Source organism: Grus americana, chromosome Z (genome assembly GCF_028858705.1).
Source record: "Grus americana isolate bGruAme1 chromosome Z, bGruAme1.mat, whole genome shotgun sequence".
NCBI lineage: Eukaryota > Metazoa > Chordata > Aves > Gruiformes > Gruidae > Grus > Grus americana.
The window spans coordinates 65,062,489-65,075,389 of record NC_072891.1 but is presented as its reverse complement, the minus strand read 5'-3'; the positions used below and the strand labels follow the sequence as shown (position 1 = coordinate 65,075,389).

The 12,901-nt window shown below is 44.4% G+C and overlaps 1 protein-coding gene and 1 long non-coding RNA gene across 4 annotated transcripts in view; one reads left to right on the top strand and one right to left on the bottom strand.

Moving 5' to 3' along the window:
• KCNN2 (potassium calcium-activated channel subfamily N member 2) overlaps positions 1–7,917 on the bottom strand; it is a 70,575-nt gene extending 62,658 nt beyond the window's left edge. For 2 of the 3 annotated variants that reach the window (XM_054810805.1, XM_054810806.1), the window contains exons 1-3: positions 7,860–7,917; positions 6,429–7,570; positions 6,080–6,175 (exon numbers count right to left, since the gene is read on the bottom strand). In XM_054810805.1, coding sequence (XP_054666780.1) covers positions 6,080–6,175; positions 6,429–7,570; positions 7,860–7,881 — 1,260 coding nt within the window. In that variant the 5' untranslated portion in view covers positions 7,882–7,917. Of the gene's footprint in view, positions 1–6,079; positions 6,176–6,428; positions 7,571–7,859 lie in introns of those variants that run through there. The other variant, XM_054810807.1, reaches the window with a different exon arrangement.
• LOC129199786 (uncharacterized) overlaps positions 7,613–12,901 on the top strand; it is a 36,529-nt gene continuing 31,240 nt past the window's right edge. The window contains exon 1 of the long non-coding RNA XR_008574743.1: positions 7,613–7,688. This is a non-coding gene — a long non-coding RNA (uncharacterized LOC129199786). The remainder of the gene's footprint in view (positions 7,689–12,901) is intronic.

Sequence of the window (12,901 nt, the reverse complement as noted above, 5' to 3'; positions counted from 1 at the left end):
GGTGAATACAAATAGATAATCCTAGGCATGGCCAGGCGAACCGTTCAGTGCCCTGACCATCAGGTACAACCTCCTCCTACATTCTAATGGAGCCTGTTGGAAACAGAGGCATCTTCTACATGTAACTTTAATGCAAAAGGCCTCAGATCTTTTTGGATGCTGACCAACGTTAAAGGCTTTTCTAGCCTGCCTTCCGTGCTGTATGCATTACAGCGCTGCATTTTGTAGACACTGGGCACCTGTAACTTCTCCTAGGTTAACAGATTTTATCAAAAATGTATTGAATGGAACTAAAACTAAGTATTTTCACAAAAATTCTCTAACGTGTTAATTTGACAGATACAGTGTTAATTTTACAGATATGGTGTCCTTGGATTCCTATATGATTTTCTGTTGTTCAATACACATATGGAATATTCTGTTTAACACACATATGGAATACATATTAACCTTGATTGGTAGAAGGGAATTTTCGAGTCTGTACATGAAGTTACTGTATCCTGGATCAAAAAAGCTACACAATGAGTTTTGTTCTTGCCTGATCTAAGGCGTATTACAATAAATAGGGAAAAAAAATCACTCATTCTCAATAGACTTTAGATCAGAATAAATTTATCACTCAAACTTTCTTTCTTGATTTTCACCTGTTATTCAGGACCCTTGTTCTCTGTGCTCTTAATCTAACTCATTTCTGCAGCAGCAGTTTTACAGTCTGTGTGAGCAATCCCTGATGTTTCAATATACCTAAGAAAAGGCAAGTTAGACTCAGCAGAGTCAACAGATGGCCAACAAGACAGCTAATGAGATGTACGTGTACCATGCCAGTGAAGGCAAAGCAATAACATAGATAAAAACAAATAAATAATTTGGCCTGCAGAACACCCATTGCCTCTTATGACAGGAAACTGTAAGGGAGTTTAACTTCACATTTGTTCGTGAGCAAAAAAATTTTACTGCAGAACTTTGCACTGATGACAATAAGATAATGAAACTCCTGTCCACAGTGTTACTATTACACATTATGGAATTTATTTGCACAATAAGCAGGTCAAGATATGTATTCGCTACCATCCTTTGCTGTTTCCTAATACTGCCTGTTCGTTTTCTTCAAGTTTTCAGGAACATGGAATTGAAGAAAAGATTCTTGATTCTTCAGCAAGATATTTGGGCTCTCAGCTGTGGTAACTTGCCATAAAGTTAATGAAGACTGAAAGTGTTTCACTCCAAATCCATCAGTAGCACATTATTTTCCCACCACTTCAGAACCATCTAGGGACTGAAGGTGCTTTCTCCCTGGAGCCCTGGGAGGCTCTACTGTGAAAGCAATGGTTTAACCTTAACCTTGGAATTTGCAAGACAGGCGTTCTACCTAAGTATGAACTAGCAATACGTTTTAAAAGTGGTTAGAAATCAGAACTGACAGACAAAACCATGAAGATTTCTGTTAACTTCTACCAAATACCAACAGACCATCTGTACTGGGGAGAAGGAAAAGAGATTCAGATTCTGTCCAGGAGAGCACAGGTTAGCATTACACAGGTTACTATTATTCAGGACAGGCAATAAAAAGGCAGAAGGGATACACTAAGCAGTCCAGCATCAAAGGAAAAGTGTTCCAGTGGATACATTCCTCCAGTGACCATCATGTCTCAAGAAATACCAGGCTATGGTGGAATGCCTGACAAAAGACATTAAAGACCTCCTACTGGCAACCTCAGAGAATTTTTATTTTAATCCTTTGCTCTGAGTAATACAAGAAAGTGCCAGTAGAACTTCAAGAGTGCATACTTAAAAAGCATTTCTATCTCCAGCAATACTAGAGAGAGAGAGAGAGAGGTCTATTTTTCAATAAAAGTAGAAAACCTGCAGCTTTACCATGTAAGCTGTGACCCAAAACTTTCTTAAATTCCACATTATTTATTGATCTAACAGCAAATTCTGCTAGAGAAATGTGGAATGGAACAATAAGTTGTCTAGGAACTACAATTTTAACCATGTTCCACGCTGCTGCTTTAATTATGTAAAATAGAATTAAGTAACAAACTGTTTATGCATGAAGTGGGTAATTTATGCATCAAAAATTATTATGATAATTGGATCATGCTATCTTCCTAGCTCTTCCCTCCTCCACCTCTTCAAAATCTCAAGTGGAGTAATAGTCAGAGAAATACCTGCTCTAGGCTGGGATAATGATGAATTACATTTTTCCAATTGATCTTCCAAACACAGTGCACTTGCTCTGAAGAACTGAATCAACAACCACACATGCTTGGAGAGACAGCAATGCATATTTCATAATCTCCCACATGTGACGTTTTTAACAGCATTATAGGCATGACAACAATGGACCGAAAGGGGAATACACACATTTGAGGTTGTCACTATCCTCAACTACAACATGGTTTAGTGGTTGGACTTGGCAGTGTTAGGTTAATGGTTGGACTTGATGATCTTAAAGGTCTTTTCCAACCAAAACAATTCTATGATTCTATCATTACTGATGTTCATATGGTATTTGTTTTCTAGGAGGGGGAGAGATGTGACGGAAACTTGCTTATAACTTCTATCCTCTTTCCTGGATGTGATAATGTTAGCTATGAAATGTCATTTAAATCTACCTGGTTTCATTTGACTTTTATTATAGTCTTAACACTAACTCAGATTTATTAAACTTAATAACAGCTCCTGCCTTATTCTTAAAGTTATACAGAATAACTAATACAGTGCAATCACTGAAAACGTATTTGATGAAAATATTTTAACATTTCCAGTATTTCACAAGACTACGCAGAATCCAAACAGTAATTCTTGTCTGAACACTGCAGCTACACCCTTCTGGAGACTTTGGTCTGTCAGAGGCAGAGCTCTGGGTGAGTTCCTGGGAATTCGAAAAACAAAGCCGTGTTGCTAACAGGTTTTGAACACGAAGCTAAAAACGTACCCAGGGGGGATGCAGGCGCCGCTGGGCGAGCGCCGCTGGCGGCGGGGGAGCTTCGCTGGGAGCGGGCGGCCGCCCCCCGCCGCTGCCGCTGCCGCTGCGCCCGGCCGGGCCCCGCCGGACCGTGCGCGACGTGCGGAGCTGTCTGCGGTGCTGAAAAGGCGGCGGCGGAAAACGCCCCGCCACCCCACCCTGAGAGCCGGAAGGTGCTCCAGCTCCTTCACCGCACAGCAACCACGGTCTAAGCGGGGGAAAAGAGGAAAACGAAAACTCATTTGCCTCACGTCCATACATTACTCTCGGCTCTTGGGAAGAATTCCTACAAGTCTTTATAAACTTGCCTTCCAACTCCCATAAAACGTTCCGCAGGTCTGGGACAGGCAAACTCTGGAGTTTGGTTTAACTGACTGGCTGACTGTTTTCAAAGCAAAACAGATAGGCAAGGTCATTTTAATGGAACAACTAGAGTCACCTGCTATGCTGCTAGGAACTGCCCCATAGACTTGCTTGCAGCATGGCTGTTCAGACTTCCTACCAAGAAATCAAGGTCACAGACTACTGAAAAGAATGAAAAAGCTGATTTCCGTTTGCCAGCATTTTAGGTCAACATGAGTTTCTAAATATTAAATCTGCAATCAGTAATAATTACTAAACTGCCATCTTTTCATTTCCCAACATGTTCTGTCTCACGCTTTGTACAAAAATCTACTTATGTTTTGGTTGGTTTGCTTCCACCAGAGTATGAAAGATACCACACCGCAAGCAGAATACATTGACCTTCTCCTGTTCTATAGAACAATTTTTCTTCTCTGAATTAATTCCTGCTTATTTACACTATACCCACTGGTAAAGTGTAAGTATGCTTCAGACAAGAATTAAAAAGGAATGTTCAAACTTGAACAGGATTGACAAATAGCCGGTGCAAACAGGCCTCTAGGACACAATCAACCATCTGTGGGCACGATTCTACAGACGAGATTCACTCTACTGCACAGAACAGGGTATTTGCTTGAATTAAAGGTACATGTGCCTTCAGAAAACAATAATCTTTAAAGATTATTTAAACAACCCTTTACATTATCAGGGTTACATAGCATTTTCTTTTATCTGGAGAAGATTCCTGCACGTTCCTAAGCCTAAGTATTTTAAAAGTACTTCTTGTTTTCAGACATCAAGTGTAACATAAATTTACAACCGTAGATGGATGTAATTTTTGCTCTGCTGTTCTTCATTTTTTTTTTTTTAAAGTCAAGTATGTGTACAAAACCAGACTATGACTAAATTAAAAAGCTACCAGATATCTAACAGCTAAGGGTGGTACTCTGCTCTTTCCTTTTAACAAGCGCCTTGAAAAAGAGAACTTCCTTCTCATTTTCAACAAGAATGACAGAGCCCCATGAAGCTGCAGCTCACTCCAGGTCCTGCCATGACTACTGCAATTTTCAGTGTCTCTAAGACAAAAACACATGATATTGCTGTTTTACAGGCCAGTATACTTATGTTCTGTACTGTCAGGCAGCACTGAAAACTACATTAACCTTCATTAAGTCACAGGATTGCATAACTCCTTCCATGTAGTCACATACATGAGGAAGTTCTTTGAAATGATTAATAAAAATAAACTAAAACAGAATTATAACTTTAGGGTTTTAAAATTGTTTTTTCTGATCCGTAACACACTCCTAAGGGAATGAAAATTTGTAACTATTTACCTGAAAAGAACTCCAACCGAATCTTGGAGTAACTACTTAGCATAAGCTGATGCATACTGGGACCTACAACTATTTTGTTATCTTGCATAAAATTTTCCATTTAAAGTTTCTGCAAAATGCATGGAGTAATTCAAATGTTTACAAAAATGCTTTTTTCAGCTTTGCTCTTCATGACTCAAGCACCACTTGTGGGAAAATACACCAGAGAAGAAGGCTCCCACATTGCAGCAGCGCCGGTTATTTATTTTTATACAGATAAAGAAACCTCTTCATCAGTACTCCAGTAGTTTATAGAGATGCTCTTTCACCAGAACACTTGTTTATGGAGTACAATATCATTAACCAGCTTTCAATAACTTTGATGTTAATGCAGAGAAACTGGGTTCTGAGCCAGGATTAGAAGTTTTGCATGTGCAAGGACTGCACAACTGGATCCAATTTGGCAAAGAGTCTTCAGTAACATAATACTTCTCTAACATTACACTAAGTAGGAGACTATGGTACCATTTCACATTGAAACTACAGCCCTCATTTGCACACTAGCAGGGTGCGATACAATTCTTATTTTTTTTTTTTTTACTGATCAGTACCAGTGGAAAAGTCTTCTTTCTCCTTGAAAGCTGTCATTTCAGCTTGTAGCTCAAGGTTTCTCTAACAAATCTGAAAAAGCAAAAGCACCGATGTATTTATGAGTAAGGTATTTTCCCTTCAAAACCTGGAAATCTCTCTGTTGTGCATTTCAGTTGAGCTGAAATGCCAAAATTTAATTTCTTGGTCAAAAAAATTACAACTGCAATTAGAATGAAGTTCCTCAGACAGAACCTGTGACAGTATTTGTGAGACTTATTCTACAGCTTTGATCATTATGTTCCTCCTACCTTTAGCCCTGCCTTTCTTGACAGTTTTCCTCTGTCACATTCCGAGTGGCTGTGCAGCATTAAATAAAACAAGTCAAGTAAAAGTCTTCCCTCTCCTCTTAAACATTCTCCTGGAGTATGCTCGTATCTGAGACAGCACAGTGAAGATTACATACCTTGCACAGTGAAGACAATTAACCTTGCCATCAACAGAAAATGCACAGCATGAGATTTAGTCATTGGGAAATAAGACTGTTGCTGTACATCTGCTGCAGAAGACGGCAGGCATGTCACCAAGAAAGTGTGTTATAACCTATGGGCTAAGCAATCCTATAGCATAACCACAGGCAACAGTCCCTAGCCAGCAGAGCTCCCTGGCACATATACGCACGCCGTGTTTCTCTCCAGGGCTGAGATCCATTCACCAACTTCAGCAGGCGCGCAGAGATCACTTTTGCTTTCTGAATCAGCGGGAAGTGCCAAGTACTTACCACCACTACGCCCTGAGACAAACTGCCTCGCACCCCCAGCTATGCCCGCAAGGACCACTGACCCACAGAAGGCAACCTTACCTGGATTTCCCTTGCGTGGTACACGATGATAAGCCCGAGCAGGATAATCGTGGAGAGGCTAATAAGGCATTTCAGAGCGAGGGAATACAGCGACTCCTGCAAGAGAAAGACACCGCCGTCGCTCAGAGACCCCCGCGCAGGGGCCGCTCCCGCCTCACCGCCACCCCCGGCCCCGGGGACGGCCGCCTCGCCTCGCGGTGCCGGGGACAGAGCGGGGCCGCGGGGGAGCGCCTCGGGCCGGGGAGGGGACGGGAGGGGGGATGAGCAGCCCTGGCGCGCTGGGCTCTCTGAGGGGCCGGGGCCGGTCGGACCGGCTGCCGGGACGGGCCGGGCGTGAGGCGGCGGGTACCTTGGTGTAGGCGCCCCAGGACAGCTCGGTCTCGATGACCATGACGACGATGCCGAACATGCCGAAGATGAGCGCGTAGTCGCTGAGGCGCTTGCGCTTCTCGAAGAGCGCCCGGCGGTGCCCCAGCTTGTAGCCGATGTTCTGGTTCTTCTTCTTGCTGGACTTGCCCCCGCCGTTATTGGCGCCGCCCGGGCCGGGGCCGGGGCCGGCGGGGCCGTAGAGCGCCAGGTTGTTGGAGTTGTTGTGCTCGGGCTTGGAGACCACGATCTCCGGAGCGGCGGGGGTGCCGGCGGCAGCGGCGGCGGCGGGGCTGGCGAGCGGCGGCTGGAGCGGCTGCGACTCGGAGTCCAGCTCGTGCAGGTTCCTGCGGGACGAGCTCAGGTTGCTGAGCGGCCGCATGACGCCGCCGTTGTACCTGCAGCTGCTCATGGCTATTTCGGTGAAGGGGTTGCTCTCCCGGCGCTGCTGCTGCTGCTGCTGGTGGTGGTGGTGGTGGTGGTGGTGGTGGTGGTGGGTGCTGCCGCTGCTGACACTGCTGCTGGGGCTGGCTGCCTGCTGCTGCTGCAGGCTATGGCACTGGTGGTACTGGGGATACTGGTGAGACTGCCTGGGCGCACCGGCATGGCTGGAGGGGGTGAGCTCGCTGACGTTGAGCTGGCTGCCCTGCCGGGAGGAGGCGGCGGAAGAGAGCGGCGACGAGTGAGTCCGGAAGGCGCCCGATAGGGGCGAAGAGGCGCGGAGCAGCAGGGGCAAGTTATCCCCCGCGGCTGCCGCAGCAGCCCCGTAGTAGGCGCAGTTATTGCACTGGAGGCATGGGCTCCGTTGCTGCTGCTGCTGCTGCTGCTGCTGCTGCTGGAGGCTCTGCTTGTCCTGGCCGTGCTGCTGCTGACAGTGCGGCGGCGGCGGGCGCTGCTGCTGTTGCTGCTGCTCGGGGCCGAAGCCCGCCGGGAACTGCCGCGGCGCGTCCATGCCGGGGCCGTTAAAGCCGCAGGAGGACCGGGCGGTGGTGCACCCTGCGCAATGCGTTATGGTCGGCAGGGGAGAGTCCTGCTGCCGCCACGAAGGGCCCATCCCGGCTCCCGTAGAATCCAGCCGCCGCGTCCGATTGGTCGGGCGGACCAAAACAACGGGCATCACGTCACCTGGAGGGGGGGACCGGCCGCGGCGTGAGGCGGCGGGGGCGGCGCAGGGTCCCCCCGCCGCCCCGCCCCGCTCCGCCCCGCGCGGGGATCCCGCCTCCCGCCCGCGCCGCGCCAGCAGGTAAGGGCTGCCCTCGCCCCCCGCCCCCGCGCCCGCCCCGCCCGCCGCGGGGAGCCCCGCGTCGCGGAAACCCGGGGGTTTCCGGGGGCGGGGAGCGCGCTCGCTCCCGGGATCGCCCCTCCGGGAAGGGGCCGCCGCGGCGGGGCTCCCCCGCTGCGCGCCGCCGCTCACATCTGCGCCGTCTCCGGAACATGGGCGCCGCGCCGCGCTGCGGAGCTGTCCAGCGGCGCCTCCCGCCCGCCGCCGCCGTCCTGCAAAACACAACGTCGCGCTGGCTCCCCTCCGCCGCCCCGGCGGGCCCGCGCCTCCTGACGCCCGCGCCGAGGCCTCGGGCCGTCGGGGGAAACTGCGAGAGGCCGCGGCCCCCGCGGGCTGCAGCGGGGCCGGGTTGCGGGGAGCCCTCCCCAGCACATCGCGGGCCTGTCACGGAGGTGGGGTGGAGGGGACGGGACCGACGTCTGTCAGCTGCTCCTTCCCTCAGCTGGGGAAGGGAGAGCCGGCCGCCGCCGTGTGAGGCCACCACCCGAGACACCGCAGGGGCTGGCTTAGGGGCTGGAGGCCTGCTCCGGCGGGTCGGCAGGAGCTTTACCGTGAAACGGGATCGGTGTCACTGAGTGGCTGCATTCCCCTCCGGCTCCGGTTTCCTAGCATGCAGTGCCAGTGCAGTCCTTAAGCTGGTCGCCTGCTACCATTTTGCCTCTTCCCCTTCCTTTCCCTCCCAAACTCTCACTGAATAATTCAGTCCCGCAGCTCCCTTTGGCAATGTCTGCACCAGGTAAAGTCTCTTTTCTGCGTTTATTTAAGGGAAGATTCTTTAAGGGAAGAATGGTGAAAACGGTAAGTGATTTACCTTGTTACAGCAGTGCCATTCTTGTCACCTAGGTGAGATTATAAGAAGGGTTTCTTTCTTTTTTTTTTTTTTTCCCCCCAGTCAGGCAGCACTCTCTTTGAGGCTTGAAAAATCAACTGCAAAATCTGATTGTGTGGAAGGTTTCCTTACATTCTTTAACTTCTCACTAAAGCCAAAATTCACTAAGCCTTTCTAGGATAAAAGCCTATGTCCTTATAATTTCTGTGTCTCATACGACATTCAGTTTCCTTTGAAACTCTACACCCTTGAATGGCTTGCATTTTAGAAATTTGAGTGAGGCACCATCAATAACAAAGTTTTAAAATATTCTCTGCTATAAAATTTCAATGACTTATCTCCTAGCCAAGGTATACCTTTTAAAGCAAGCACATAATCCACACACACAAACAACCCTTACTAATGTTGTAAATATCATGGTTGTACAATATAGGTAGATTACTCAGAGAGTGATCAAAAATTAAAAATCTCTGAGTATGTTTACATAGCATCGGTTATTTTGGAAAAAGCACCCATAAATAGGAGTATGTGTGATATACAGCACCATAATGCCTTGTGATAATTCACAATTTGCTTAACAACCAAATTTTGAAGAAAAAGCCACACACACATTCTTGCATGAATGATAAAGCACTTTCCAAATATAGCACTCTCTGTTTTTAAAATATACTAAACTGTATTTGGATGCTGTCCATTGCATTCAGTTCTCTTGAGCACCAAAAAAAAAAAAAAGAGCTTTTATTTTTAAGAATGAACAGTCTGTTTGACACAGCTTCACATTTTCCATTGTTTGAAAAACCATGGTGCTATAATTCCATCTCACTGGTCCTATTTTGCGTGTGTTCTCAAACACACAGATGAATTGCATGGATCTTAGAAAATGGAAGTCTTAGGGAACCTGGGCTTTTATCACTCTGTAAATAGAAGTCCTGCACAAATGTGCTGTCAGAATATATATTTTGTGAACTAGTTGAAGATTTAGATAGGCCCAGGTTTCATTTTTCCTTTTTTGTGCATGCCATGTCCTTAATGTTTGCTTAAAGATACTTTCTTTTAAGTGTTTTCCTTAACAGAAGATAAAGTCCTCAGGACCTAGCTTACCATGAAAGGCTTTTTAAGAAATTGGTAAATCTTCATGTTTTATTTAGAAGCCACCAAGGCTCTGTCCTGTTACTTCATCTACTCTGGTCATGCAAGGTTTTATTAGAAATGTGAAGAAAAAAATTGATCTTTTTAAAGTCTTGGTACAGTAAAATATACGATAGCTGTGTTCTGTATGGGGAGATGATCACATTTATTTTTCTAATTCATATATAAAAGTTATAAGTCCCAGTTTTACTACATCTGCTGCTGCTATCCTGTTTGTAGAAAAGGCAAGGACAATGCTGTTACTAGCTTTTGGATATTTCATCTACTTGCTTGATTGTTTCATTATGCGAATAAACAAATGAATATTCCCATGTTTAACACAAGAGGTCATACTAATCACACAGCATGTTATAAAACTAATCAACTAAGGTTTTTATTTCAGTTCCATTGTGCAACCTGGGATATCTCATCACGGTTTCAAGGTCTGAAATCAGAATTATTGAGAGTTTGCATTTTCATAGCTAAAGAGGTAAACCTTCCTCTCTATGACACTGATTAATGAGCTGGAATAGAAAGATGCTATTTAATCTAACATCTTCCATTGTAAAATAATTTTGAAGTTTAGTTTTAAAAATGAGTGTATTTATTTTCAGAAATAAAAGACATTTTTTACGTGAACTGAATTGTTATATTCTTTTGTATCACAAATAAATTTAGCCTGGGCAGTTTGGAACTGCTGAATCATACTAAACTAGTAACAGTAAACCCCTAGGAAACAAACATTCTCTTTTTGGGATTGGAGGCTTTGGTTTTTTCCTAATTTTTCATTATATACTGGATGGAACTGCTCTTTACTAATTATAATGGGTCCTGTGGCTGATTTGCCAAAGAGATTGTTTTTACACACATATGTATGTGTGTGTGTGTGTGTACACATTTATATAAAGTAAGAGAGAGACAATTACTGCAGATCTCATTTGATAATAATGATTATCAGAGATGTTTGGAAAAGAGGGGTTTTTTTTTTCTAAACCCACTAATAGCGAGAACAAGGTAAATACTGTTGAGAAAACTGTTATCAATAGCAGGACAGGAAACTCAAAAGACACAGGAAAAATTAGATTTCTGAGAGGAAAAAACACTATGAAATATTTGAAGTGACAGCTAATGGCTAGTCATTTGAAAAGCTCACATAACAACATCCAGTGGAGATGCAACACCTACAGGCTACAATAAAACATATTAGAAAGCTATTTTGGCTGTTCTCGTATTGCCCTTGCTCATCCTGTTAAAATCACCGAGGATTCTGCACTTATAAAAATGTCAAAAAATATAGGAAGGCAGCAACAAAAAGGAAACAAAAGGAATGAAAAAAAAAAAAAAAGGGCTAGGAAGTTCCATTCTGTAACAGTATTTTGAACTCAAAGTGTATTCTGCCCAAGACCTAGGAGTTTCTGGAAAGCACTAAAGTAAAGATCCTTGTCCAGTTCAAAAAAAGCAAGCAGGTACGTAGCTCAGTGTATACACAGAAGGATGCCATTCAGTGAAAGCAGAGTCACGTTAATAAAAGCAGAGGTAACACCGACAGCAGTAGGGTATCATGAGATCGTTCAGGGGTATCCATGCAGCAGTAAAAATGCTTTGGGAGATAACACCAAAATGACTGCAGTACAGCTGCCAAGACAATGGCATGGAAATAATGATATGAGTGACATGTGTAAATTACCTTTTGCATACCATCTGGCAGGGCTTTTCCTCACCAGATGTCTTGCAACATTCACCCCGGCAAGTTCTGTTGTCAGCCAGTTACACGCCCTAACTGGAATCCCACCCTTGCTGGACCTGTGCTCATTTCAAAGACCTTTTGATAATGTTCCACAGTAGTGGGGGAAGGAGAAGAAATACCAAACGATGACTCTATGCAGATAGTACGGCTACGTATTTAGAAGGAGGCATGCTTTACTGTTTCTACTTTTGATTTAATACCATTCCACTAATCTACACTTTCTTCTGCTTCTCCAGCATATCAACAATGAAAATGCAGATTCACTCTAGTTCAAAATCTTCATCCATTATCTAGGACATACAGGATACAAAAGATAAGGACACTGGATTGACAGCTCTAAAATGCTAACCAAAATTTTCAAACATGGGGATACCTTAATTCACAGTTTAGGAAATATACAGAATTGCTGCACACCTTTCCTCCCATCAAGGGGCCTTCCTCAAGGGATGGAGTTTTTTCAGTATTTTTTTGCTGACAAAATATTTTAATACTATTAAAGATGTTGAAAATATTGGGTGGGGTCCACAAAACATCTGGGAAAAGTATTTCTTCCCTTAATTCAATTTCCCATCCTTTCTGGATATTTTTACAGTACTCAGAGATCACACAAATCTAATGACTTCCTTTCTTACCCATACTTTTTTCTCATTATGAAGGGATACTGCCACACACAAGGAATTTCTTAGCTAGCTAATTGCATCAGCATTAATACTATGTTGCAGAGCCGTTACAGGTGCTCAGCAGGTGGCTATTACATTATGTTTAATGTGACTGCCTTCTGTTATTCTCACAAATCAGTCCAGTTTTGTAACTCAGTACAATTACTGAAATGATAACATCAGGCAGTATTTCTATTTCAGCCTATCAAAAAGCACAAAGTAACTTTGAGTGTGTGGGGTGTTATCAAGTCTGTGAGCTTACTTTTAACCTTGCAGAATCCAGTATTGGAAGAATTTTGACCCATTGAGACAGTGTTTACATCTAAATATAAGATCATACCTTGCAAAGTTGGTAGTCGGCAAACTGAGTATTTTAGCAGCACTTTTCCTCTCCATACAATATGTCATTTCCCATTCATATAGTAATTGATTCTAAATAATTACATTTCATTTGCCCATATTTGCAAAATAAATATTTTTTTCCATTGGTACTTTACCATCACTGCTTCCATTTACCATCAGAACATAGTTACTATGGATTGCACTGTCATTGTATTTGGAAAATTCATTCTAGGTTACTTAACACAATCCCTTATTAGGCTGTAAAATGTGAGAAATGGACTTTGCTTTTATCAGGTGACAAATGTGTGGTGTGTATGATTGCTTTCAAATCTTAAATGCGCTGTAGGTTCTTCCAGTCAGTAGCCCTCACAATTCAAAACATGTATAAAGTGTAAGAGAGCTTCTTTGGTTGTCTTTACTGGCGGCTTTCTCATTTGTTTCTGCAGTGCTGATTCCCTGAAGGACTCTA